This window comes from Brienomyrus brachyistius, chromosome 22, assembly GCF_023856365.1.
Source record: "Brienomyrus brachyistius isolate T26 chromosome 22, BBRACH_0.4, whole genome shotgun sequence".
NCBI lineage: Eukaryota > Metazoa > Chordata > Actinopteri > Osteoglossiformes > Mormyridae > Brienomyrus > Brienomyrus brachyistius.
Genome location: NC_064554.1, coordinates 14411087 through 14438555, shown reverse-complemented (window position 1 = coordinate 14438555; position 27469 = coordinate 14411087). Strand labels below are relative to the sequence as shown.

Genomic DNA, 27469 nt, shown 5'->3' with positions numbered 1-27469 from the left:
AGGCGAGAACTGGGGCCCATTTCAATAAGCAGGATTTCTTGCTTAAGCTGACAACTTGTGGGATTTAAGGTAGTCTGGGCTAAATGAAAGTGAACAAAGATAACGGCCATTTAAACTTGGCTACCTTAAATCCAGGTAAGCCAGAAATCTAGCTTTTTGAAATGGGTCCCTGGTACTGCTAAATGGCTTTCCGACTCGCGGTACGGGAACAACTCGTGTGTGACGTCATTCCCAATTCTGAGTTCCAGCCTCTGAGGTAAACGGAATGCAGCATTATTCTACAGGCAGTTATGTGTGAGTTAATAAGTCTATAATCCGTCTGGCTCACGAGGCCTGGCTACTCACTGTAGCTGTTGGATAACGAGCTCCTCCTCGTTGAGGTACTTCAGTCTCTCCTCCTCCACCAGGAGGCGCTGCCTTTGCAGGGGGTCCTCCTGCTTGCGGAGAGCGTCCGTCACACGCAAGCTGATCTCCATCTCGGTGCGCTTCAGTAGGGACCTCACCAAGTCCTGATTCTGGAGCTGTGGAGAGAGATGCCGACATACCACTGATGCCGTCTCCTGCATTCCATCATCAGACATTCAGCGTTCAACAGAAACACTGAACGCCTACAAGCAGTATTTAGACTATTCAAAGGGGGGGCACTTTTTCTGTCACATGAGAAATACAGCAGTCTGTCAGCACTAACTGTAACCGGAAGAAGAGCCGGTTGCATCCAAAAGCCTTATTTTTTTACAGTTTTCTTTAACTGCCAGAGCTTTCTGAGTGAGCATCAGCACATGTTCTGTGTACAGCCAGTCAGCTTACATACTGGAACGCGATCGTCCATCGAATGTCAGATGACAACCCCTCCCACCCGAATTTTTTTTGCTCCCAACCAAACATGTAGCCAGGTAGTAAAATAACGGCTTTGACCTGCCACCACCCTCGACCCCAAAATTGCTCCGATCCCTCGAGTTGGCAAAATCTATCATGGGGGATCCGACCCGAATGGCAAATTTTACCGAGAGGGATCCCACCCCCAAACTTTGTTTCTGGCTACTGGTCTGCAATTTCGCCACCACTGGAGTCCAAGACCAGGCACAACAGATTCTGAAACATTCATGTCTCTTCTCTTCACATGAAGACAGCTTCTGAAAGCCAGAGTCTCCTGTTCTGCAAACCTGCTGCAGGCACACGATGCCACTAAACATGCGACTGTGTTGCAGTGATTAAGACACAGCCCCGAATGACCCTGCTCTTCAAGTACCGCTAACGCAACCCCACGGCATGACAGCGACATTCGAATTAACGTTTATTCCTGAGCGTTCACTTGAATGCTTGGTTTTAACGTCGCCTGCACAGGTAAAAGGCTCCTGAAGTGCTTTTTATGTAGCAGACTCATTCAAAAACACACTGCAGTACACAACAGCAAAAAGCAAGCAAATGTGGAGTTTATCTGGTGTTTTTGAGGGACTTACAATTCCGAAAGGTACTCAAGGTACCAGTAGTTTAGATTGTTCGGAGAAATAAGAGGGCAATTTCAGTTAATGGCTGCGCTCAAGGACTTTATGAATTATCTGTCTCACGCTCCTCCACATACAGACCTGCCCACATCCCTCTTGTTCTGCTTCCTCTTGGATGAGCGTTAGACTGGGCTTGTGTGCTTCTCTCTGTCCTGTGACGTTTCAGTTCTCCCCTTGCAGTAGTGGCCTGGCCAGGCCGTTCGGCGTGTTTGTGTGCGTTTCCCTGTTCTGCCCTCCCAACGTACCTGCCTGCCGATGCCATGGATTAGCGCCCATATCCAAACAGCCAAAAGCCAATATTTGCCTGCCTGTGGCTGATCCGTTCAGTTAGGCATGGGGTATAATGCTGCTTTTAGATGGTCAGATGTGTGTGTGTGCGTGTGTGTGTGTGTGTGTGTCTGTATGATGCAGGTACACATTATATTGTGGGGACCAAATGTCCCCACAATGTGATAGAAACTTGTTATTTTGACGTTGTGGGGACAACATTTTTTCAGGAAATTCAATTTAATAAAAATCTGTTACTGCCACCAAAAAACTAATAATAGTAGTATTTTGTTCGGTTACTTATAGTTAAGGTTAGGGCTGGTTGGGGGTTAAGGTTGTCATTGTTGGGATTAGAGTATTTCCCATAGAAATGAATAGACGGTCCCCACAAAAACACAAGAATACAAACGTGTGTGTGTGTAATAACATGCACAGAAGGCCTGCATGCATGGCACACATCCTCACAGGCATGCATGTCTGCATGAGATACATGCAGATGAACTATCATGTGGCAGAGACCACCTCTGCCCAGATGGGGGCGCCATTGAGTCGGTACTCATTTCTGTTGGTAAACCTGCCAACTATCATGTTAAGCACCATCACATAAGTAGCTTTGTTAAAAAACAAAAAAGTGTTTTCCCTCACCACGAATGTGACACACTCGTGTGCGTGTACATGAGCGTGTGTGGACTATATTCTACTACAGCCACTCTCTGCCTGCCTCGCTCTCTCCCCCTCTCTCGTACAGGAAATCTAACAGAACCCAGAATGAGAGGAGCAAGGCCCAACAGCAACATTGAGATGGGAAGGGGGAAGAAAATAGAAAAAATGCCCCCAGTGCAATATAGTGAAGATCAAAATGGGTAAATGTCCACAGGCTGGTGGTAACAAGAAGGAATGAGAGAGACAGCGAGAGACTGCGAGACATGACCCTGGGCCAAGCAGCAGGCTTCAGCAGAGTAATTTGCAAGAAACTCCTCCGTACCCCTGCCTGGTGCCAACGCTCTAAGCCAGCTGCCCCTGCCTGGTGCCGACGCCCTACGCCAGCTGCCCCTGCCTGGTGCCAACGCTCTACGGCAGCTGCCCCTGCCTGGTGCCGACGCTCTACGCCAGCTGCCTCTGCCTGGTGCCAACGCTCTACGGCAGCTGCCCCTGCCTGGTGCCGACGCCCTACGCCAGCTGCCCCTTTCTGGTGCCGACGGTCAACGGCAGCTGCCCCTGCCTGGTGCCGACGCTCTACGCCAGCTGCCCCTTTCTGGTGCCGACGCCCTACGCCAGCTGCCCCTGCCTGGTGCCAACGCTCTACGGCAGCTGCCCCTGCCTGGTGCCGACGCCCTACGCCAGCTGCCCCTTTCTGGTGCCGACGCTCTACGGCAGCTGCCCCTGCCTGGTGCCGACGCTCTACGCCAGCTGCCCCTTTCTGGTGCCGACGCTCTACGCCAGCTGCCCCTGCCTGGTGCCAACGCTCTACGCCAGCTGCCCCTGCCTGGTGCCGACGCCCTACGCCAGCTGCCCCTTTCTGGTGCCGACGCTCTACGCCAGCTGCCCCTGCCTGGTGCCGACGCCCTACGCCAGCTGCCCCTGCCTGGTGCCGACACTCTACGGCAGCTGCCCCTGCCTGGTGCCGACGCTCTACGCCAGCTGCCCCTTTCTGGTGCCAACGCTCTACGGCAGCTGCCCCTGCCTGGTGCCGACGCTCTACGCCAGCTGCCCCTTTCTGGTGCCGACGCTCTACGGCAGCTGCCCCTGCCTGGTGCCGACGCTCTACAGCAGCTGCCCCAGCCCAGCATAATGCAGAGCTGGCCATGTTACATTATTCATGCTCTGCATCCATTATTCACTGGCCCAAAAAGCATAGCTCGGGCTTCCAGACTCTTCAGCTTAATTGCCCCACCATCGTCAGGGTGCTGATTACCTTCCCAACCACAGCTTCCCAACGTAACTCTCAGGACGTGTCCTCCACCCCCTTCCTGACAGCCCGGGATGCTGCCCGTGGGCTCTTCCCCGCGACGCGATCAGGAACGCCGGTTTCGCTCCGTGACTCACGCACCACGCAGGCCCCCTATAAACTACGGAACTCCCTTTTCCCAGAGAAGGGGAGGCTTGCATCCGATAACCACCCAACAGGCTTCCGGAGAGAGGGAGGTTCGTATCGTTACTCTATTAACACCTCAGAAGATAAAAGCGACTCTTAATTAAAATCCCAGTAGCTCCATAACCCATCAGCCTTTCCGTTTTCGTTTGCCCTACTTGATGCTGTCCCTCCTGGTTCACGTCTCTCGCAATCTAATTCCGATAAAAATTTACTCCTTTTTTTAGTCGCAGGCATCCTTTTCATGTGGTCGTGTCAAACCCGTCATCGTAGATATGGCACCGGGGGGACAAGTGACCCATTCGGCACAGACTCTCATTTATATACCCAGCCTCAAGGCCTCAGTACTGCGTGAGCCGGCTTTCGATTAAACCTGCAATCCACGGTCGGACCAACGTGACCGAATGTCGTTATGGAGGAAACCCTACGCTAATGGACCTCGGACAGTACCTGTAGTACTCCACCACAGTTTACTTCATGGGAAATATTAATAGAGGCTCATTTTCTATAATGTTAGCGTGCCCGGGGGGGGGGGGGGGGGGGGGGGGCTGGGCAGTCGACTGCCCAGATTTTTTCTTCCTGCTCGGGAGTTTTTGGTTCCTCTCCTTTCTTTCTTTCTTTCCTACTTCCTTGTTTAATGCACAATTTTGCATTTTGTATAAATGACGTCGTAATGGACTGTCAGACACTCTCGCCAAGCGCTTTAGGGCAACTCTGCTGTGAAATGCGTCATATAAAAATAATTGAATCATTCCTGCGTGTGTTTTATTTCATCCCGTGGGACAGGCGGTGTCCGCTGGAGTGACCACATGCGGTGGGGTGGGTTACCGTGGTAGCGTGACCACTGACCTGCATCTTGCGCAGCTGGGAGAGCTGATCGCGCAGGTCACTGGCATTCTGCCGCAGGTCGTGCAGGTGCAGTTGCATCTGCAACCGGGTGACGGTGGTGGCCTGCGTGGCTCCCCTGGGCGGGGGTGGCATCAGGGCTAGGGGGGCCGACGGTGTCTGAGCTGAAACGAGAAGAGCCGCGGGGGGTGGGGAGGGTTGCGGTTAGCGGATAAGCACAGAGTCATACGCGCAGAGGCACAGCGAACCACACAGCGCATTTTAAAGACTCCAATTCCTGTCTACCTCAACTGCTTAGTTATGTACACAGTAGTGTGAAGGTTCCGGACTACAAAGGTACATGGAATCCCTTTCCCACTTGAACCCGGAGCGCCTCTCAAAGCTGGAGCCCCTCCCAGGCTACTGCAAAATCCCGAATGATATTTCGCTACGGCTAATCACGCCGAGCCGGGAAAAGGCCTCACTTCTCGTTAGCGACGTACAGAGTAAAGCATGATGGGAGCTCAGCTACATCCTGGCCACAGCGCCAATGCGGATGGTTGCCTCTTTTTTTAAGCCATCCGGCTGAAGTGATATGGAATCGGGCCCCGTCTGCTTGGCCCTGACCCAAAACGAGGCCCCCGGGGGCCAGTGGCTGCATCGCACAAGGTGCAATTTCGAAAAAGAGGAGCGATCAAAATGACACGAATTTGGTTTCGGTAATGAAACTACACAGCGCACAGATCATAAAATGCTCATAAAGTACGTAACAAATCATGACTTGGGGATTAGGGGGATAATTCCAAAGACGTCACTGGACTAAGGCACGGTGACTGCAGTGTGTCCCCAAACCCAACGAGCCCGGGGCAGGGGGAGTGGCAAGTGAATAATTAAAACTGCTTTACATTCTCAATCCCCGACAACCCTGTTCACGCACTTCCAGCTGGGTTTTAGAGGGAAGACCTGGGTGGTCTCCTGTATCTGGAATGAGGGGAGGAGTTCTAGAACATTCTGCTTTTGTAGAGCAGCGTTTCCCTCTCCGGTCCCCAGGGACCGACACACAGTCCACATTTTTGCTTCCTTCAGGTTCACGTCTCTCGCAATCTAATTCCGATAAAAATACACTTTTTCTTTAGTTGCAGGCATCACTTTCGTATCCTGACGTCAACCCTGTCGTCATAGTTACGGCAGCGGGCAACAAGTGACTTATTCTCATTCACATATCCTGCTTGAAGGCCTCCGTTCCGAACAAGGCGGCTTTTAATTAAACCTGCACTCCACAGACCCACAGACAGTGATTTCTTTTGCAAATATAGATAGATAGATAGATTTTTTAAAAAAGCTTAGACCGAGGGACACAAAAGCAGAGAGGAAGTGCGGAAGGAAAATGGACCGAGCGAGAGAGAGAGATGCAAAATAAAGGTAGAGAAGGAAGAACAAGAACGAAGGAGGTGGAAGAGCCACGTCCTCACAACAGACCAACGCCTGTCGGCGCCACGCGCAGCGCGTCGGCACTCACTTCCTGTGGCCGAGCCGTCGCTGGTGGACTCGGTCTTCTCGCTGGAAGAGAAAGGGCAGGGCGGTGAGATTCCCAGTCCAGGCTGGGGGGGGCAGCCGGCCATCATGCAGAGGCGCAGCAGGCTGCATCTGCGGGTCAAGGTCCACAGGCCAGGGCTTCACTTGGGGCCCACCTCAGCACCCATCATCACGCGAGGAGGTGTGGGGGAGGTTAGGAGGCGGGGGGGGGGGGGGCGTGTGCAGAAGTGGGGGAGGACCCTTACGTGCTGTCACTGTCCGGGGGCCTGGTCAGGACGCTCTGTACCAGCCCTGTGAGGCTGGCGATCTGCTTCTCCATCGCCTCCATCCGCTCCCTGGGGGCGGCAGCGAACAGATATGGGGCAGATGTGGGCGGGGCCACACACAGATCAAAGGTTAAAGGTCATAAAATATACAATCATGTCTATATATATATATATATATATATATATATATATATATATATATATAGACAGACATGATATACATATATATATTTAGACACACACACATGCACATGCACACACACACACACGCACACACACACACACACACACACACACACGCACACACACACACACGCACACACACACACACACACACACACACACACACACACACACGCACACACACACACACACACACACACACACACACACACACACAGACCCCTGAGCTTCCCCCAGAAGCCTCACCGTGTCTCCGTCTCATTTCCAGCCAAAGGTGAGTTGAAGCCCATTGTCCCCCGACCCCCGTCCCCTCCCAGGCCCCCGGGGCCACACAGCGGCTCGGAGCTGGAACCCGGACGGGACTTGGGGCTCTCCACAAAGACGGAGGAGGAGTCCTTGCGGAATGTCTGCCGCACCGGAGAGGCCCGGCTGGGGGGCCCTGAGTACGAGTCCCGCTCACCACGTAGCTGCATCTCGGACATCTTCTGCGGCGACGAGGGGCCCAAGCGGAATCCTGTGCCCAGCGTGGAGGAATAGGAGTCAGGGTAGAGGGGGCCACCGGGCTTGTAAAGGGCGTCCTCCATCTCCCCCTGCAGGGCAGCGGCGGAATAGGTGCTGAGCGAGCGCACAGAGCCACGGCGGTATAGCCCCCCGGCGACGGGGAAGCCAAAGGGGTCGCCTATGGTGGCCAGGGCCTGTGTGGAGGCGATGCTGAGCCGGCCCTCGTGCACCAGGCCGTAAGGATCGGCATACAGGCCTTCGCTTTTCAGCAGCGCCACACTCTTCCCCGACACCTCCTCGTCCGGCTTGACATCCCGCCGCTCCAGGATGGCGCTGGGTGACGGCGAGAGGCCCGAGCCGGGTGGGTGCCCCATGCCGTGGTGGTGTCCGTGCGACGGGGGTGGCTGCAGCTGTGGGTGTCCCTGCCCGGTGAAGGAGGGGGGTCGGCCGCCGGCGTAGGAGAGGCGGGAGCGTGACGGCGAGCCAGACGTGGGCGAGGCGGAGGACGGCATGGAGGCTAGACGACGTGTTGGTGAAGACTCCCGCGAGGCGTACACCATCTCCCTCTGAAACAGTGCACAGCTGGAGGTCAGAACGGAAACACTCTAAAGGGGGAGAATGAGCTGGCCTAACACCTCATTTCCACTCCAGTGTCATGGCTAGCACCCCCTGCAGGCTGGGAGGGAAGAGCATCATGACACCCTGAACCAATCCCATTCACGCTACTGAAACGTGTCTCCACACATATAGTCCCTATTCTCAAGGGTGAAAAACACAATTCAATAAGTCACCCACCCTAGTTCTACATCCTGCCCCTTGATGCTGGGATTTCTGCACCCCATTACCTGCCAGACATTGCTTTTTCCCACATTGCCCTTGGCCTCCCCTTTCCATCTCTCTTAACGCCATCGTCATCATCGTTGTCATGTCGGTCTGCCCCCCTTCCGCGAACCCCTATAATCCGTCACCTTCTGAACTCTCGTTTTCTCACTCATTTCCCATCTCATCCCCTCGTTTCGCTCACGGGCACCCATGCGCCGCTCGCCTCTTTGTCTTTCCAGGCCCCGAGTATGAAACTCTGAAGATCTCTATCTTAACTCTGGAGGACGGGGGCGTAGCGTGGGCCGCTCCTAATGCGGGATCTTTAAATAGCAGCACGGTGCAGTTTTCACCATCCAGCGCAGGTTTCTTACTTTTCGGCAACGCAGCGACACTCAGCCGTGTCGTACACCTGCTGATCTCTTTTAACAAATCTTCCCCTTCGTTAACGTGCTTCACATGCACCAGCTTTTATTTTATCGTATGTTTGTGCTGATCCTAAACGTAACAGTAACTACCGTAACTACCAGTCAAAGGCTTTGCAAACCACAGGTTTTTACCACTTTTGTATTTATGTAATAAACTGCAGGTTTTTTATTCTTGTTAATCATTGGAAAGTTGAGTGAACAACAATAAATGAAAATATAAGTCAAATAAAACAAGTTTGCTTTATGACATTTAAAGAGAATGTAACAGTGCATGTCTGACATCCTATTAACTGGCTGTGTGGTGATGGCAGAGGCACATTCTAAGCTGTGATTTAACTTTAAATGCACTAGGTAACTGTTTCATCCCATGACACAGAGCAGTATTTAATGTCCCTTGTAGAAAGAATGCCTTGATTTTTCTCTGCTGTTATAACTGCTAGAGGAAGTTACTATGATGAATGAAAGACACGACATTTTCTTGCTAATAAAGGTACTCAGAGGGCGAATTTCTCGGCAAAGAATAAATATTGAGTATGTTTTTAGTAAATGTTAAGTGAGTAACAAGCAAATGCAGAAAATCTCAGTGTGTGCAAATACTTTTGACCTGTACTGTATAATCTGGAGATAAAGCCCATATCTTTAATCAAAGGATTTCGAACTAAGAAACTGAGTTTCCCGGGACATCAGGCATTTTCACACAAGTCTGTCAATTCTGATGAGATAAAACATTTATTATCTCACTGGCCTCTCAGTGACCCCATAGCAAGCCCCTCCCCCTATGAAACAGAGCACTGCCCCTCCCACGATTCCCTCCCTCGCTCTCACTCAATCTGTCACACCAACCAACTCCAAATTATCCTCACTTGACGTGTAGCATGTTTCAAAAATGGACCTGGCAGAGACCGTACCAAGGGAGCACATGCCAGCAAAGGAGGGGAGGTGTCCCCGATGGAACATGCCAAACACGCTCGGACCAGGTGTAGCTGGCCGACTCCCCTGTGGGGGGCGCTGTGCTGGTCAGCAGGCAGAGTTCATCTGAACCAAGCAGCAATGTATCAATGTACCAGCAGGCAAGCACACTGCCTGGAAGAAGGTGTATAAAATGGGCCAGAATGCTTTATGAGTCAACTTCATTTCTGTCCAGAAATGTTAAATATTTAAATATTTTTTTTCATGAAAACAGAATATCCTTCTTGCTATTTTTGGAAGCCTATGCCTTGTCCATATTACTTTCAAAAACTGCATTGAAATTAAAGTCAAAATTTCAATGGTTTGACAAAAAATAAATTCAAAATTCAATTTCACCCTGAATTTTCTCCCAGAAGTTTACAAAAAAACCCTTCCAGCCTAGGTAAGAAAATATAACTTCAAACACAGAAGAGTTTTTCAGGAGATTCGTAATAGGATCCCACAATAAACGGTGACAATGCACCGTGGAGTTGAAAGTGAGGCCCTCACTCATTGGTTCAGGCCGTACTCCAGTAGGAATATCTCTAAAACCATTAAATATAATGATTTTTAAAAATGTGTGCGTTTTTACTTAGTGTGAAAATAAAACATTCTGCTGACATATTGATTCTAATTTGGCCCAATTTTAAATTTTTTACCTGCAGGTTCCAACTTGCATTCGGGTGAGTCACCGAATATGAACCCCCCCCCCCCCCCAAAGAGGACAGTCTTCGATGCAGGAGTTTTTTTTTTTTCGCCCGGCTGAGCTACAACGGCCAGGTATATACAGGCCTGACGGAGGATTCAAATTGGAGCGGCGGAGATATCAATATTAATTTAGCTGTTAAAAAGGGAAGAGTTCATTTCCCAAATTAGGGTGCATGTTCAGGAGTGACTAGGCGGGGGCCGCGGGGGTGGGAGGGAGGTGGGACAAATCCATTCCACAGGACAAAACACGGCGTGTCGGAAACAAGCCAGCGGGGAACCGAGAGAGGAACTCAAACCAGCACAGGCTCCGATGAGCGATACGGTTCTTAAAAACCCGGCCCCCTCCCCATACTCAGGAACCACGGTCACGCTTCACGGATCTCATCCATGGTGAGTCATACAGCTTGACAAACTCTCAGGAAGAGTAAAAGCTCAGATATTGTGCTGAATATGGAAATTTACTGAATCGAAGCCTGAAATTCTCTGAATCAAAGCCAGATATGCAAATTTACTGACTCAAAGGAAGGCGAACGCCCCCCCCATCAGGTGCTACTGCTTATCCACTGACCGGCAAACCCGTCCCACCCTGATCTGGGAAACGTGACGATCATAGTCAACCAGCCGATTGTCCACAGGTGACAGGCCGCCAACCAGGGGCGGGGCGATGAGGTTTGCGATCCTCTCACCCTGAGGTCCCCATTGGCCAGGTGGGCGGCAGGATATGAGGCGTAGATGGGTTCCTTGCGGTAGATCTTGATGACGCTGCGGTCCTGGATGTCCCGTACGTCCTCCAGCTCGTAGAAGACGTTGCGCGCCTCGTCCTTGATGAGGATGGCCGTGTTGGGTGACTTGAGCATGCCTGCCGTCAGCTTCTGGGGGAACATGTGCAGGATCAGCGCGTGCAGCGTGTCCAGGCTGCCCAGCTCATGCGTGATATGCACCCGCCGTGTCTCGTCCCCGAACTGCAGGAAGAGCACGCCTGTGGAAAGAAGAAAGAGTCGCTGTTACACAGCACAGTCATAAAGACGTGGCAGGTGACAATGGCATCTCTGCCCTTCCCTGCTTCCTTGGAACTCAAGCTTATTATGGGATGTTTTATGGTCCTTCACTGAACGTTTCGACCCTGGATTTATGAGCCCGTTCACATCAAATCTGTACTAAAACTCTCAATAAGCTTTCCTTGCCAACTATGATAAACTACACTCTGTATTTAACACTGAGGATAGAAACACTGTCTGAATCGGGGAGACCGACGGTATTTGAGCATAGGGGGTGTTTAACCCACACCGCTGCGGGGATCGACTGCTTCTCCCTGATAGACTCGATTGTTTTCCCGTCTTTCCGAACGGACCTGGAGAGCGCAGCTTGGTCTGGCTGGCGGAGCGTGACAGCGGCAGGCTCTGCCTGAAGCGATTCATGCGGTTGAAACCCAGCGGGATGTCAGCCTCCGACATGGTTTCCAGCGACTCGGCAGAGGCGAAGGACAGCTTGGCAGCCTGGTCGGCCAGGCCAGACTGGGTGGACTGGGAGTGGCGTGGACTACGGCTCTGGAAGAGCAAGAGAAAGACAGGAAAGCTGAACAGAAGCCAACGCAGGAGGAGGATGAATGAAAACACCATGGAGACCTCGGTAATGGTGAGTACACACTGACGCTGGGAAATACAGCTGAGATATGGGAATGGGGGGGTTCAACATCATCAACAAGTAAGTAAGGTTTAGAAACTGAAAAAACAAGCAAGCAATCTCCTAAAGGATCCCTCCCCTTCTCTACGCTGGAGTCAAAATATCTGTCCATCCATCCATCCATCCATCCATCCATTTTCTAACCACTTATCCTATTAGGGTTGTGGTGGATCCAGAGTCTATCCCATAGGCTATGGGTGCAAGGCAGGGAATGACCCAGGGTGGGGGGCCAGCCCATCGCAGGGCACACTCACACACCATTCGCTTATACATGCACACCTACGGGCAATTTAGTAACTCCAATTAACCTCAGTATGTTTTTCGACTGTTAGGGGAAACCGGAGTTGCTGGAGGAAACCCCACGATGACATGGGAAGAACATGCAAACTCCACACACAGGGAGCCATGGTGGAGACCTGAAACCTGGCACAGAACCGTGCCTCCACAGAATCATAATATTGTAACCAAAAGTCTATTATAGCATATAACCATCTATTCATCTGTGTTAGGGTGTACAGATGTGTTTTAGAAACTATATTTTTAACTGTATTTTTCTGCCCTTTCTGTGTCTCAGTGTAGCATGTTGTCTCTCATATTTCTCTTCTATTGATCACTGTTTCTTGCACGGCCAACCAGGGCAATTTCATGACCATATAGCTGAAGATAACTATGAAGATACTTCAACCTTGCTTTGATCGCAGATATCACAAGCTTTTCTTCTCAGAATGACTGGTGTTTTTGTAGCGCCTGACACGTTTCTCAACGTTTCCATGATTTTACGAGCACCCCCCCAGAGATAAAAACTCAAGGGGGGGGAGGGGGTCACAGGCAATCACCAGGAGAGAGAGCGAGAGACTGTCGAAGACCTTCCAGCCTGCGGGGTCTCTCTTAATTAACGCACTCCCAGATTTCTGCTACCAGCCGCTTTTCTCTTCCGAACCCCCCATAATGAGACCTCTGTCAGCAGCAGGACAACTGCTCACAGCCAGGAGGACCCTCGCTTGCCACTCTCCCTTCTAAAGTGTCACGAAATTGCTGCAATTTCTCAGTAAATCCAGCTTTTTTTCCCCTTCTGTTTAATAGCCCATAAAACAGCCTTTCGCCGCGTCACCTTGGAGACCCATCACTGCGCGGAAGAGAGGGCGTTGAGCGGGCGGGGCTGGGTCCAGCGGCCGTCCGCCATCTTGAGCCGCCTCTAAGTGTGTGTTACCTCTGGCCCAGTCCTCATATCTGGCATTTAGCTTTGTCTGTGGACAACCCAACCCCCAAAACAAACACTGCCCCGGTTTGGGAACCAACAGACCATAATCCTTCATTTATGCTTCACAACCTGCTCAGCACCAGGGGTGCTGGAGTCCGCCCACCAATACCAGGGCAGCTCATGAGGAAGGAGGATGAGAAAGAATTTCAGGGGCCCAGACACTAGGGGGCGCACATGAGCATGTGAGGATACATAATGGTGGCTTTGGGTCCAGGCAGGGAGGGCATTCCTGGTATGTTGAGACAATTGTCCTAATGGCATGGTGCTGGGGGTCCGCAGTGGCGACACCGGAGATGGGAGGCGGCCAAACAGAATCGCATGTTTTCGCTCGGAGACAAGGAAGCAATCGTGCGTGAGAGGGCGGGTATCAAAGCGGTTTGTTTTGATTTAAATGCAATTACGCATTTAAGTGTAATTTCCCATAGACACAAGGGACTGTCACGGCTGTTCTCTGAGTTCATGTTCATTTCGGCTGTTTTAGCGAATGGCAAACGGCTTAGAAAAGACTGAGGCACATTTAATTCTCGAGTGCCAGAGCTACAGCGATTGGGGGCCCAGTGGAAACTGCGCAACATTCTACGATGACAATATGTTCACACCCGACAAAGTGTTCAGTAATTAATCACGGCTGGGTTTTTACAAAAGTAGAATGACGACTCCATCCACCGCAGGATCAGGGAGACATTACTGACAGAAGAACATTTTCGAAAGCCTTCTTTCATTACTCTTTCAAACAGCAAAGGAACTGTGTGGTATGTAGGTCAACTACAAATAAAATCATCATTCTTTCTAGCATTCATTATGGCTTATCCTGAGCAGGGTCATGGTGGACAGGGCAAACAGCTGAGGTAAACCCTGTACAGGATGCCAGTCCATCACAGGGAACAAAAATGTACACAGAACAGGCAATTTAAAAGACAGCAATTAGCCTAACCGGCTGTCTGTGGGCTGGGCGAGGCCTCGAACCCACAACCCTGCACGTGTGAGGCTACACACTGAGCCAAGAATAAAATACAACTGCAATAAATGCTACATAAGGGGCTGCGCTAAGCATCACCACCACAGGAGTAATAAAAGAGCACTTTAAAAAAAAATGTCCATATAGAGGTTCAATAGCTTGCACAGACTCCCGGGGCTGTTTCTGGCATCTGACCAGGTACAGAGAACAGCGACTTCCGTCTGCAGTTCAGGGAAAGATTAATGGCCGAACCACTCCACCCTCCGCCCCCCCCCCCCCCAATCCCGAATCAGGAGGGCTGCTTTGATGAATCGCCGGGGACTCCAGAGGTGACGGGCTGAGGCCCGGGATCAGTTAGGGCCAAAATCAAAGAGCCTGCTTGCCCTCACAGGGCTGGACGCTACAGTCCCGGGGAATCGCCGTAAGATCCTGGCACTTACGGACAACAGCAGAGGTTCAGCACGTAACCCAAATATCAAGCAAGATTGTAAAGGGGAGAGGATGCAGTGGAAAACCACAGGCCCCAAAATAGGCAGATCTCACCGTGCCTATCCCACATCCTTCCCGGATGGCGTTTCAGCAAAAGGACAGCACCTTCCGGGGATTCGCCACACATCGCTGGCTGCACCGAGTCGCCTTCCTCATGAAAGGGGGCGTGGCTTTGCCCCAGTGGCGCCGCTATCAAGCACAAGAGGACAGATGCAATTTCAAAACCTGTTGCCCCGGCAACCCGGCACTAGCAACACAACAAACACCAGTTTACTCAATTAAGCCGCCGAAAACGCTGGCACACTCCTGCATCAGACTTCCCTTCCCCCGGAATAATACACCCATATTTTCGGCACCATTAATGATCATGATTCATCATGAGGACCCGTCGGCGAGTCAGAATTACAGCTCGAGCGAAATCGGCCAAGCCGCGTCGCTGCTTGACTTCCTTGGCCGCGGAAGGCGGTAACACAGGAAGGCTATCTGCTAGAACTGACTGCGCCAGGGCCCTCTGGAGAAGGAACGTCTGCAGGCAAAAGACTCAGCTCATCCCAAGCCTCTATCTTTGCAGGAATGTGCGGCATCAGCTAACACTCCCCATCTCTCTCCGCATTTTCTCTAAAGATTTGTGGTTCCAACACGGCCCATTAGTGCGACACAGCCTCCAGCGCAGCCCCACACACACAGAGCTGTGTGAAACACCCCGAAAACATACCTCCCGCGACATCTTACGGATTGATAACTCAATATAATAATGTTACTCAATGCACTCACTACCCTCTCAGATCTGCAGTGGACTGGGATTAAGAATCGGCCCTGGACGTTTGCCCAAGGCAGGCTCATCACATGTACATGCTCACGACTGGCCCCATCGCTTGAGCCCACGATTAATTTTGCAAGCCCACAAACCCATCAGGAAACCGCTTGGTATACCAGATGGTCGGTCCGTGATCTACCACAGAGAATGGAAGACCGAGCTGACAGACTGACGGATGGATGGATGGATGGATGGATGGTCTTACATTGGAGCAGGAGGTATGTTAGGATCACTCTGGTTTAACCTAGATCAGCTCCTCAATAACAGGCTCCGTACACAGTGGTTGGAAATGGTCAGTCTGTATTACACCACCTTCCTTCTTATTGAAGCCGAAAGCGGTAAAATTAAATAAGCCTGAGACAGTGAAGAACAAGCTGTATACCGGCCTCACACCTCCACGGCCGAGGGTTTGAATCCCAGCTCTGTCTCAGTGTTTGGAGTTTGCTTGGGCAATTTGGATAACAGAATTCCTTCCTCCAGGTACAGTCAGCCTTTCCACGTGGTGGGGGTGGGGGGGGGGGGGGTTAGAGGCACAAGCAGCACCATCTGGAAAAATGGCATAAAAATTCTTTGGCCCTTTGGCGAGTGAAGCGAGCCTGAGAGCGGAAAAGGAACCAGAACCATGAGAGTGATAGATCACTGCAAGATATCAGGTAACAGGCTGATCACTGCAGGATATCAGGTAACAGGCTGATCACTGCAGGATATCAGGTAACAGGCTGATCACTGCAAGATATCAGGTAACAGGCTGATCACTGCAGGATATCAGGTAACAGGCTGATCACTGCAGGATATCAGGTAACAGGCTGATCACTGCAAGATATCAGGTAACAGGCTGATCACTGCAAGATATCAGGTAACAGGCTGCTGTGAACATCCTGCGAACCAGGACTCCCAAAAAAATACCCATTTAATTTCTTATACCAACCCCACGATATATCGATACCGTGCTGGGGAAAGCAGCCATGCAGATGGGTCGACTGTACTCTGCTTTTCTACTGCTCTCCAACAACATGTGCTTAGGTGAACTGAAAAAAAACAAAAAAGCATTTCCTGTTGTGTATGTATGCTGACTGGCATCCTGTCCAGCGTGTTCCTTGTGCTCTGTGACGAATGAGACAGACTGCAGACTCTTTTTAACCCTCTGGGGTCTAGGGGTAAGGAAGACACTCTCACTGACTGGGGCATGATCACACATTTCATTCAATATCATAAACTTCATTTATGGCAAGTAAATTATTTCTAATATTTGATCTGGCATTAAACTCATCTTAATCTTAGTGTACTTTGTAAATATGTCAGATTTATGTGAAGTTTGTAATTTGACATCAAAGTATAGACATTGCAAAATGCAGTTTGGAACACTTGCAGAAACATTATAAAAGTACATAGTAAGCAATGGTGGAAGTTTGTTTTGATCCCAGATATCTGCTCACCAAAGTCTTGGCTACAGGAAGATGACTAAATCGTGTAGTTGCAACATTCAGTTTGATAAATAAATAAGAAAAACCTAACTCATGTCACTATTTCTGGCCTCCTTTCATTGAATATGTAGCATCTTTCATGTATATGCATGAGACATTCACACCTGGCCACACCCCCCCCCCCCCCCTCTTTTATGGCGCTGATGGGGATGTATCTGGATCGCGTTTCACCGCTGCGCTATTCATCTAATTACCATGTGAATATGATTTCAATATACAGTAATGCAGCCATTTATAATGCGAATAGCGATCTTCAGGTGAGGGCGGCACTACACCCCCCGATGCAGGTAAAACTAGCGACAAGCAAGGTGACATGGTTTACTTTTTTACCGATAAACCTCATTTTAAAAACTTTAATACTTCTAACAATGGACGTTTTGAAAAGAAGACAGATTACGGATTTAGTCAGCGTTTTTTTTATGTTTCTACAATAAGATTTCAGCGAGTTATGAACTGAAATACACGAGTAAGATACGCAGCATCGACGATGTCATCGACCCCAGTGTCACGCCTCCAGGGCGGGGCTGTACAGCAACCAGCAATTACCGCAATCAAGACAAGTTTCTTAACCCCAACGCAAGCACCCAGAACTTGCGAAGTATTGTTGCCATTGTCTATGCCACTTACTGAGTGTTTCTCTGTCCTGTCTCTCACCCTCCTTCTCGTATTCTGCTGTCCTACCTGCCCTGCATCCCCGGTCATCCCTGCCTGCCTGCCCGATCCTGCCTGCCCTGCATCCCCAGTCATCCCTACCTGCCTGCCCTGCATCCCCGGTCATCCCTGCCTGATCCTGCCCTGCATCCCCGGTCATCCCTGCCTGCCTGCCTGATCCTGCCTGCCCTGCATCCCCAGTCATCCCTACCTGCCTGCCCTGCATCCCCGGTCATCCCTGCCTGCCTGCCTGATCCTGCCCTGCATCCCCGGTCATCCCTGCCTGCCTGCCTGATCCTGCCCTGCATCCCCGGTCATCCCTACCTGCCTGCTCGATCCTGCCTGCCTTGCATCCCCAGTCATCCCTACCTGCCTGCCTTGCATCCCCAGTCATCCCTACCTGCCTGCCCTGCATCCCCGGTCATCCCTGCCTGCCTGCCTGATCCTGCCCTGCATCCCCGGTCATCCCTGCCTGCCTGCCTGATCTTGCCCTGCATCCCCGGTCATCCCTGCCTGCCTGCTCGATCCTGCCTGCCCTGCATCCCCGGTCATCCCTGCCTGCCTGCTTGATCCTGCCTGCCCTGCATCCCCGGTCATCCCTACCTGCCTGCCCTGCATCCCCCGTCATCCCTACCTGCCTGCCTTGCATCCCTGGTCATCCCTGCCTGCCTGCCCTGCATCCCCGGTCATCCCTGCCTGCTTGCCCTACATCACCGGTCATCCCGACCTCCCGCGATCCACCCGACTATCCGCTTGTCTTATCCCTTTGGCTTTTGGTGCACCTAGCATTCCATTAAAGACCCCATTCTCCTGCATTCCGGGGTCTACCTCATCTCTGGTCACATACCATCACACCCAGAGGGTTAAATGTACTAGATACATGCTATGGAACATGGATATTAAAGTTGTATGTATGTAAGAGATTCCCAGGCCAGGATTACATTAAATAAAGCTCTATTAGCATGTCCCCTGATTGATCCCTACCAGGCTTTTTACATCATTTCTGTAGAAAACATTGTAGTGCACAGTCCCTGAACTGTACACAGCAGAATGGTGAAATTACAGCTCAGCCAAAGGGCTTCGCAAAAATCAGTAATTACGTCTCAGCGGATACGATCCACAGCAGATGTGCGCGGCTGCAGCCCCGGTGGGGTTTGCAGGCGCCACAATCCTCATTCCCGCCGAAGCGTTTCATGATCGCGCATAATAACAGGACTTTCTAACGATCTGACTTTGACGACGCTACCATCGCTCGGTGGCCAGAAAAATACAAACGTGAGAAGCTGGCAATTCAAATGGGGGGGTCGATTCAAGAAGATGGCGAAAACACAGGCGCACATAATCGCGGTTTTTAAAAAGCCAAGAAGCCGGACCTTCTGCGGAGAAGAGCAATTGGTGTCAGTCATCAATGAAGAGGACTGCCACCAGCCACAGGCCAGCATTACCGAGCTAAGTGGCTGAGCGAGCAGGTAGTGGGACGCTCCCATAATGCACTGGGGCTTTTTCCGCATACCACGCCTCCGCTCGGCTGCACCAGCACTCAACATCAACCCATTAGGGATGAAGGTAATGACATGTGGAGGAAGGGAGAGAGATTGAAAGAGAGAGACAGAGCGAAGTACCTAAACAGTGATGTCTTTTTAAAATCGTATTCGGCATGTTATATACAGTATCTGGGCTAGAGTCTCTTAAATGCTATTTATGAGTCTCTTGGCAGTACTGCGGAAACGGTTAAACACAACACAAGGTGCCTAGTTAATATGTGGGTGACAGGTTTTCCAGAGCGCAATACTGTGTATCGTCAGAAACAATGGTCTGAACACAGTTAGAAAGCTTCGAGTTCATCCATCCAGCTACCCCTCTCTCTCTCTCTCTCTCTCTCTCTCTCTCTCTCTCTCTCCTTTTTCCTCCTTGTTGCCGTGATCACCTACAGGTTTCTGTCTAATTCCGTCGCCTCACTACAGCGCCCCTCTTTTCTTACACGCTCCCACCCTTTCCACGGCCACACCGCATATCCACCACGGGCCCACGGACACACTGACACCCCCACCGCAGAAACGTCACACGACAAAAAGACTTCTTTTTTTTTATAAGCCCCTCCTGTCATCTCCTCAGTCGCTGCTTGTTCCCAGAGTGCTGTCATCTTCTGCATTGTTTCTAGGGGGCTGGGGAGTAAGTCACCATGGGGAGAAAAAAGAAATAATGAAAAAATCAGAGCCTTTTAAAAGATCCCTCTCCATTTTCCCTTTGTCCCTCAGTCGTCATGGACCCCTTGCCTGTCAACGCGGTGATTTAATAATGGCTGGCATGAATCATCCCACACCCGTGGGGTAGATAAAACGTTGCCATCGATTTGGCCCACATGCTAGGCGATTTCTAGCTCCCTGATAGCAGCTGTAAATCGAGGTGCTTGTGTATGCCGCCTTCAACGGGGGGCAAAGGTCGTGCGACACCTAAGTGCCAGTCCCACCCAACCTGCCTCCTTGCCCCTTCTGAATGAGGATGGAGGACAGGTGGTGGTGAAGGAGGAGCTACGGCCATTTTTCTTGAACTGGTCTTCAGCAGCAGAAACGAGGACCATCTGGGGGTCCCTGAGAACTGGGTTGGGAAACACTGGTCTACAGGTGTCTCTCAAGCTAATCCTAGGGGAACTCAAGCCAGTCCATGTTTTTGCTCACTCACAAATGCCAGCGTAATTGAACCAAGCAATCATGCAATCCAGATCCCAGAATACCTGTTACAGGCTGAGGGGGATAACTCAGGTCCAGGAAGTAAAAGTCCAGACCAAGATTTTGTTGCAACCTACCTGTTGAGTATTACAGTGTTACAGACACTGAGTACTGAACTAGTTGGCAAACAAAATCCTGGTCTGGATTTTTACTTTCAGGATCTGAATCTCTGGGTACAGGGACTGGGGGGAAGTCAGGGCGATTTTAAGCGCCCCTAAAAGACAGGGACCCTAAGAAAATTTGGATGACAACTGGATTGGTTTAGGTTGGGGGCCCAACATAATGTGCATCAATGAGGCTCAAAATCTCTAGCGGCGCCCCTGGATGTGAGTCAACAGTGCCAACCCCCCCCCCCCCCCCACACACACACACACACACACACACACACACACACACATCTCCTTCTAGCAAACAAGATTTACTGGATGGAAGGGTATCTTACACACTAAGCTCTGGATTTCCCTCTTTGGTGTGAGAAGATGTGAGTCTGCAGGTAACCATGGAGAAGGGAGAGCTCCTCAGCAGATAGGCGCGTCACTTCTCACGCACCAACCGTGTGAGGCACAAACGCAGCTTAACACGGAGAGCTGGGGTACCCTCGCCCATGCATAATGGGGGAAAAGGTAGAAGGGGAGAGGGGTGCCTGTTTGCATGGGGCCCCGCGGAGCTTTGAGGGGATTACGAGGACCACAGCGTCACCCAGGAAGCTGCTTGAAGAGGAGTCAGGCGCACACAAACCCGGGAGGTACAGCGGTCCACACCTCCACTTCAGACAAACGGTCTGAGCCCCTGGAGAGTCTGCCAGACAAAGTTCTTACCCTGAAGTGTTCTGGCTGGGGTGGGGGGGGGGGGGGGTGTGTGAATTGTATTTTTCTAAGTGTAAAATCGTAAGATTTCAGTGCGACTTTGGATACAATTATCTGCTACCAACTGAAATAAATGATTCCACAAAAACAGAGTCACTAGCACCCACTTTACCCACAATGCACTGCACCACTTACTTTCTATTCGTCCAAAGTGTTGTGGGTTTGATTCCGACCCCTGGCACTGTGTGTGGGGATTTGCATACGCACAGTACTGGATGTGCAGCATAGAAGATAAATCGATGGATAGCTTCTGCTAATATATTCAAATAAATGTTTTACCGAGACAAGTCACATTAAGTGCTTGTTTTTTAGCAACAAACGCGGGTCCCTAAGGTAACACAGGACACTTAACCCAGTGCACAGCGTACTGTCCTGGAACGCTGTGTGTTTCTCACTGGATCTCCCCTGACAACCTCCAAAACAATGGGTATTCACAGTGGGAGGGGTCTACAACCCCCGCCAATGCTGATTGGATATTAGTCTCCGGCTGACAGATGAATATTTATAGAGATGGATGCGTAGGAATCAGTTATGCAAATTCAATGAGCACTTCAAAATCAAGTCTGCAGACAGAGAACTATTTTTTTTTAAAGAGGGATTGGGGAAAAATTACTTTCTTTATCTGACTTCATAATGCTATTTCACTGGATCCTGCCCTTGGGGACGATATTGACTAAAACTGATGGAGTATTTCAAACCTAAAAATCAGGGTTTAAAAAAGTTTTTAAAACATAATAGCACCCAAAGTGACTTATGTGGGAAGATGCCCAGACATGCATCCACAGGAGGACCTTCGGCACTCTGAACGGAAACGATCTCCCCAAAATATGGGGCACCGACGGCCAGCTGAGGTTCTGAGGTCTACAAATGCTGCTTTTCATGACACATTCATCCACACCTGCTATGAGGTTTTGACGTTGCTTTTACATATCAAAGTGCATGACTATTACAGTGTCACACAAATCCAATTCTACATGTGTTCCTATATTTTCCAGTATTATAAACGTAATACCTATTATACTTATTCAAATGCAAAACTTTTAACCCATCTTGGAACTATGTCCCTACAATTTTACGCTCATGGGAGTTTTACAAAAATGTTCTCACATTTGATTGGTGGGTCCCGCCTCCTCTACTTGCTTGGACCCGCCTCCTCTACAATCTCTCTGAACCAATCATTTTTCGTTCTGCACTCAGAACATTTTTGTGTAAGCAAAACTCCCATGAACTCATTTTGCTATAAAAACTGAACTTTGCATGAAACTTTGCATGTTCTAACCAGCATAAATATGAGATGTAGCGGAATCAATATTTTCTATTTTAAAGGGGAAGGCTTAGTGGTGATAAGAAGCAGTTCATAGATGGTAAATGTAATCCACATTTCTGTCCCCAGATGTTTTACGGATCTCCCCTTTAAGCAGGATGCCTTTTGAGAGAAGTAACACACGTGCAACAGCCTCTCTGCAGTCTGCCGCTGGGCCACAGCCCAGATCTCACACCTCACCATGTGGCGAGGGGGCCCATTGTGGCAGGGGCTGCGACACGCTTGCCAGAGCAATGCAGACTGACCCCCGCCTGCTAGTGGATGTTACATCCTCGCCACGGTGCCGCGAGAGCAGCGGCTATTAACTCAGACAGGGTGATCTGGACCAGACAAGGCGATCTGGACCAGACAGGGCAATCTAGACCAGTCCAGCTGAGCACTCAATCCTCGCTAAACAGCTAATCTGGCCGTTAGCAGTTAGCCTGTCTTATCTTAACTCCCCTTAGAGTACACTGACAGAATGCACTGGAAACACGAGTGCCCAGAAAGAGGTTTCAGGGCAGTACACAGTAGGGCAGGACTGTTCACATCACGGTCCTCAAGAACAGAGCTCTGCTGATTTCCCAGCTTTCCTTTACCCATAAGCCAGGTGTGAAGCCTCTGTGGCCAATCAGAATCAGTCATTTTTTTAAAGTAACTGCCTGGGAGAACTGGATTTACAATCCAGTTCCGGATTTGAAGAGCCCTGCGATAGGGACTCTGTGGTATCTGTGACTGTACACTGGTATTTTAGGAGCAAAAATGTGGACAGTCTGCAGGTCCCCGAGGATCGAGTTGGGAAGCACTGGTATGGGAAATGCATGCAAAGGCACCTCTCAGAGATCAACGGAGACTAAACACCACAGAGAACAAACCTCACAGCAACCCAGCGCTAAATAGCAGTACGTTCCATAGTCCATGGGGGCACGAAACAAATCAGTCCAAAAATGGTGATATGGGGAATCTGCCACCCTTTGGTTAAACGGCAGAGTCCCCCAGCCCAGATCTTCACCTCGGAAGCCAGCCGAGAAGAACCAGCTTCAAATGCTGGATGTGCAAGTGTCGAGCAACAACGGACAAAAAGAGGCGTAGAGACTGAGACTCAGAAACACAGAGACTCAGAAACACAGAGACTCAGAGACACAGAGACAAAAACACAGAGACAAAAACACAGAGTTCTGCCACTTACAGCACTGACCTTAAAGCTCCAGTAGTTTGGCTGGGGAGAGAGGGAGGGGGGGGGAGAAGAGAGAGAGACCGTTAGATTCTCACATCGGCGTCTGATGGCCCTCAATTAAATCAGAGAGACGGGGATGGAGACGGATGAAAAGAAAATGGTAGATCATGGGGGGGGGGGGATAAAGCAAGACCTGCATGGAGTTTAATGTCAGATTCAGTTGGTCCAACATTACCAGGCTTTTATGCGACAGAGCCAGGACAGCGTGGAGAACACCGAGCACACTCCCCCCACCCCCGCCCCTAAGCGACGGCGCATTTACGAGATTTGCGTCGCGCAGCTGGGAGCGCACACAGTTTGGGGCCATCATTCTTCATCCTTAATTACTGTACTTATTACTATATTGATGGTGCCGTAGTCGCTGCACTCTCTAAGCCGCTGTTTCTCTACTGGTGGAGTCCATTTGCAGCGGGTTGTGGAATGTATGATTAAAGAAAATATATATATGTGTGTGTGTGTGTGTGTGTGTGTGTGTGTGTGTGTGTGTGTGTGTGAATTTTTTACTTTTACAAGTAAAAGTTTTGTATTGTAACTTGATGATCAAGGGAAAATGGCTCCTGAAGCTACAGCACTTGAGAATCACTGCTCTACAGCCACGACCCAAATCCCGCCCAAACTGAACAACCTCCCAAATCCCGCCCACCCCCACCACTATTTCACGTGGACTCCCCGAGAGTCGACTTGCACTCAGATTCAGTCGAATCGCACAGACCTCAGTCTATGAAACGTTGGCATGGTTCCTGGACGTTCCCCATCGCATGTGCTTCCTCACCCTAACATACGTGCCGATCTCGACGCCAACCATCCAACAATCAAAGCACCACTTGGGGAACGCTGGAGCGACATAAAACCAGAGACACGTGTAACGGTGAGGGTAAAGGTTAACCTCGGCTTTATTCTTTACTATAAATTTTCTTCTGGCTACAGAAGATTCTGCTGGGACCTGGTAGAATATACAGTCTTTCCTAAGCCTGTTGTGTGGAGCAGGGGAAAAAAAATTAATTCAGATTTTTGTAAAACAATTTTCCGGATCTGCTTTGATCCTTCATGCTTATTTCAGATTTTTTTCAGAGCATCCAAAAGACAAACAGGTCCAATTTGCCTCCTTATGTTAGCGAGTCTAGCATGACAATACGCAAATGTAGAAGAGCTCTAGACCTCTGAACTATCAACACCATCCGCTGAATAACTTGAGGCAGTTCAGACTGAGAGATGAGCTGAACCATACGGCATTTGAAAAGAATGCAGCGTCACCCCTGTAAATCTAACCCAAACAAACCGGCAGCCATCTGCAAGGCAACAATGCTTATCCACCGACTCCCACAATTCAGTTGGGTCGTATTTCACCTTACACAAGTGAAACAAAAGCTTTTAGTTGGGGGTCACAGTGCTACATTTCACAACAATGACAACCGAGCGGAGTGAAAACAAGTTTACGCAAACACGAGAGGACCTGTTTGCACACTCTACGAAGAGCCCCGCAGACACAAACCTCCAGGACCATCATATGCAATAAAAGATGCTTTAATGCACAGTATGTACTCATTAATAAAGGATGCTCAGCTTATTAAGAGTTTAACAAAGGTTACCTAGGATACCAACCGATGTTTCCCCCGCGCGTGTCAGCTTAGGAGCGACAGATTTAGCGGGAACGATTCCCGAGTCACGAGAACTGTGATGAATGTTCAGCTTGGGAGGAAATATATTTAAATATTGTTTCCGAGCTATTCCCCTGCGCTTCAAAAAAATATGTATAAAAAATGAAACCTTTCATGCGTGTCTTAAGTGAAATGCAAAAAGGGAGAAAAAAAAATCAAAAATGCCACACAGGTCTGTGAAAAATCTGGTCACACATCTTTATTAATGAGAGGACCGTCAAACACGTAGATAAACAGGTAAAATTAATTAAAGTGCAGTATCATTACTGTAAGAGAGTTCACTGGAAACATTTCAAACTTGACTACCGTTAAAACGGATAAATTACGCTCATTACAACCATTGCGTGGCACCAGTCCTTCACCCTGTGCGTGTGACGTTAACGTAGGCGAACGTTTCGTACATTTTAACAAACAAACAGCAATAATATAATGCAGCATATATTACAGTAAGATAAACAGTATTACATAAAAATATTCGAGGAGTGGAATGTTTTTTTCGGAAGAAGAAATGGTGCCGCTGTGTCTGGTTTTCATTGCTTACAGGGTTTAATTTATCCGGGTTTTTCCGCAGCCAACCACGTGCCAAGTGGCCAAAGTTCACCACAGCTCCCTGTTCAAATCGACATCGTCCACTCTGTTGTGCTGGGACCTTAAGATCAACACTTACATCTTTACTGAGAATTAACAGAAAATAAACACAGTTACTTTTTAGTTTAACTGCACCTGAAAAATAATCCTAGCAGAGTCAGGCTTGGTTGCTGACACAGACTGACATGGGATAGCCAGTCTAGACACCGTGAGTTAAAATTTCTATATTCCAATGATATCATATACTGAAGTATTGAGGAAGAATCGATATACGTGTGCGACATTAAGGCAAGCGGAGAAGAGCTGACCTGTTTCAAAGGCGTGTTCTCGTTTGCCTGCGCGTTGCATGCGCAGGTGTGTTTGTTTGGATCTGTGGGTGTGTGTGAGGTCATGAGCTTTGTTTAGCTTCTGATTACAGAGGGGGCGTGTCCACCAGGGAGACCACGCCCCCATCTCGCCTTCATGGAGAGCCATGTGTTTGCATATCACCGTGTGCAAAGACCCACTCGCCGCTCCCACGTCTCACAGGGATCCGGCTCTCGTCCCACACCGGCCATATGCTCCAAAAATCCCCCACTCCCATCTCGCCGTCTGGACCCAGGATGACCAGGCTGTTGCCCTGCTCTCACATCCTCACTTTTAGGTCCCAGCCTGGATCTTCATCATAGCCACTCTGCTCCCATACTGCATGTTATTCATTTTATTTAGCAGCTTTATCTCGAAGTGACTGTCGATTCTTTTTAAGGTGGGCAGGCCACTCTCTGGAGCACTTGGAGTTAAGGGCATTTCTTAAGGGCCCAAAGGTTCCATCTCTCTGCTGACCCCAGGATTTGAACCAGTGACCTTCTGATCACAACCTGAACATAAGTCTTACCATTAAACAAAACTGACCCTTAAAAGCTGTTAAAAGCTACATTTACTTACTGAATTACAGCAGATGCCATTATACAGAATGACTTCTGATTACCTCGCTGGAGAAATTCCGGTTAAGAATATACAAAAACATGGAAATAGGGTCCCTCTGTGACCAAGCCCTGCATATCCAAGCTTCCACTGGACACCTGCCCCCAAAAACATTTTCTATCCATTTTCAGCACAACACAGTAATTTCACACCTTATATGCAGTAGTCCTCTCATATGAATTTAGCTGCTTTCCCAAATGTAGCAATGTGCAAAGGATACACCTTGCAAGGTGTCCTGATACTGCTTTCAGCCAAAATCAGGTGTGGGGGTGAGGTGGGGTTTCAGACTCAGGTGACCAGGGTTATTTGCATCGTTTACAAGCACCTGTACCCAGCTGCAAGCAGAAGGTACAGGTGCATCTCCTCCACCTCTGATGCTTCAGTGGGAAGTTTGTGTACCGTGCAAAAAGGCAAAAATTAATTTCTGTTTTTTTTTTCGTATTGTCATGTTGGGCTTAGATCCACTCCGCCAAGTCCGTGAGGGGGTACACCTATTCGTCCATCTCAGCCTGACCCGTCACATGGTTTTACTGGCTTCATGTAGACAGGAGATATCGGCATCGTTACGCGACATTCACGGTACACGGCACACAAGCACGGATGACGTAACTCTGGACCCCGACCGGTGGCGGGACTACAGCGATGCACTTTGAAGCCTCAGCTTCGCCCTCCCCGATTCCCGATGTGGGGCTGGACCCGGGACG

At 49.8% G+C, this 27469-nt stretch overlaps 1 protein-coding gene across 13 annotated transcripts in view; it reads right to left on the bottom strand.

Annotated features, from left to right (window-relative positions):
- The window catches only part of si:ch211-278a6.1 (SRC kinase signaling inhibitor 1), a 104572-nt gene that overhangs the window by 24393 nt on the left and 52710 nt on the right, over positions 1–27469 (bottom strand). For 9 of the 13 annotated variants that reach the window (XM_048991754.1, XM_048991756.1, XM_048991761.1 and 6 more), the window contains 8 exons: positions 23509–23538; positions 11430–11625; positions 10765–11057; positions 6921–7741; positions 6471–6560; positions 6209–6336; positions 4714–4874; positions 346–521 (listed from right to left, as the gene is read on the bottom strand). In XM_048991754.1, the coding sequence (XP_048847711.1) occupies positions 346–521; positions 4714–4874; positions 6209–6336; positions 6471–6560; positions 6921–7741; positions 10765–11057; positions 11430–11625; positions 23509–23538 (1895 nt within the window). The remainder of the gene's footprint in view (positions 1–345; positions 522–4713; positions 4875–6208; positions 6337–6470; positions 6561–6920; positions 7742–10764; positions 11058–11429; positions 11626–23508; positions 23539–27469) is intronic. The other 4 variants (XM_048991752.1, XM_048991763.1, XM_048991759.1 and 1 more) reach the window with 2 other exon arrangements.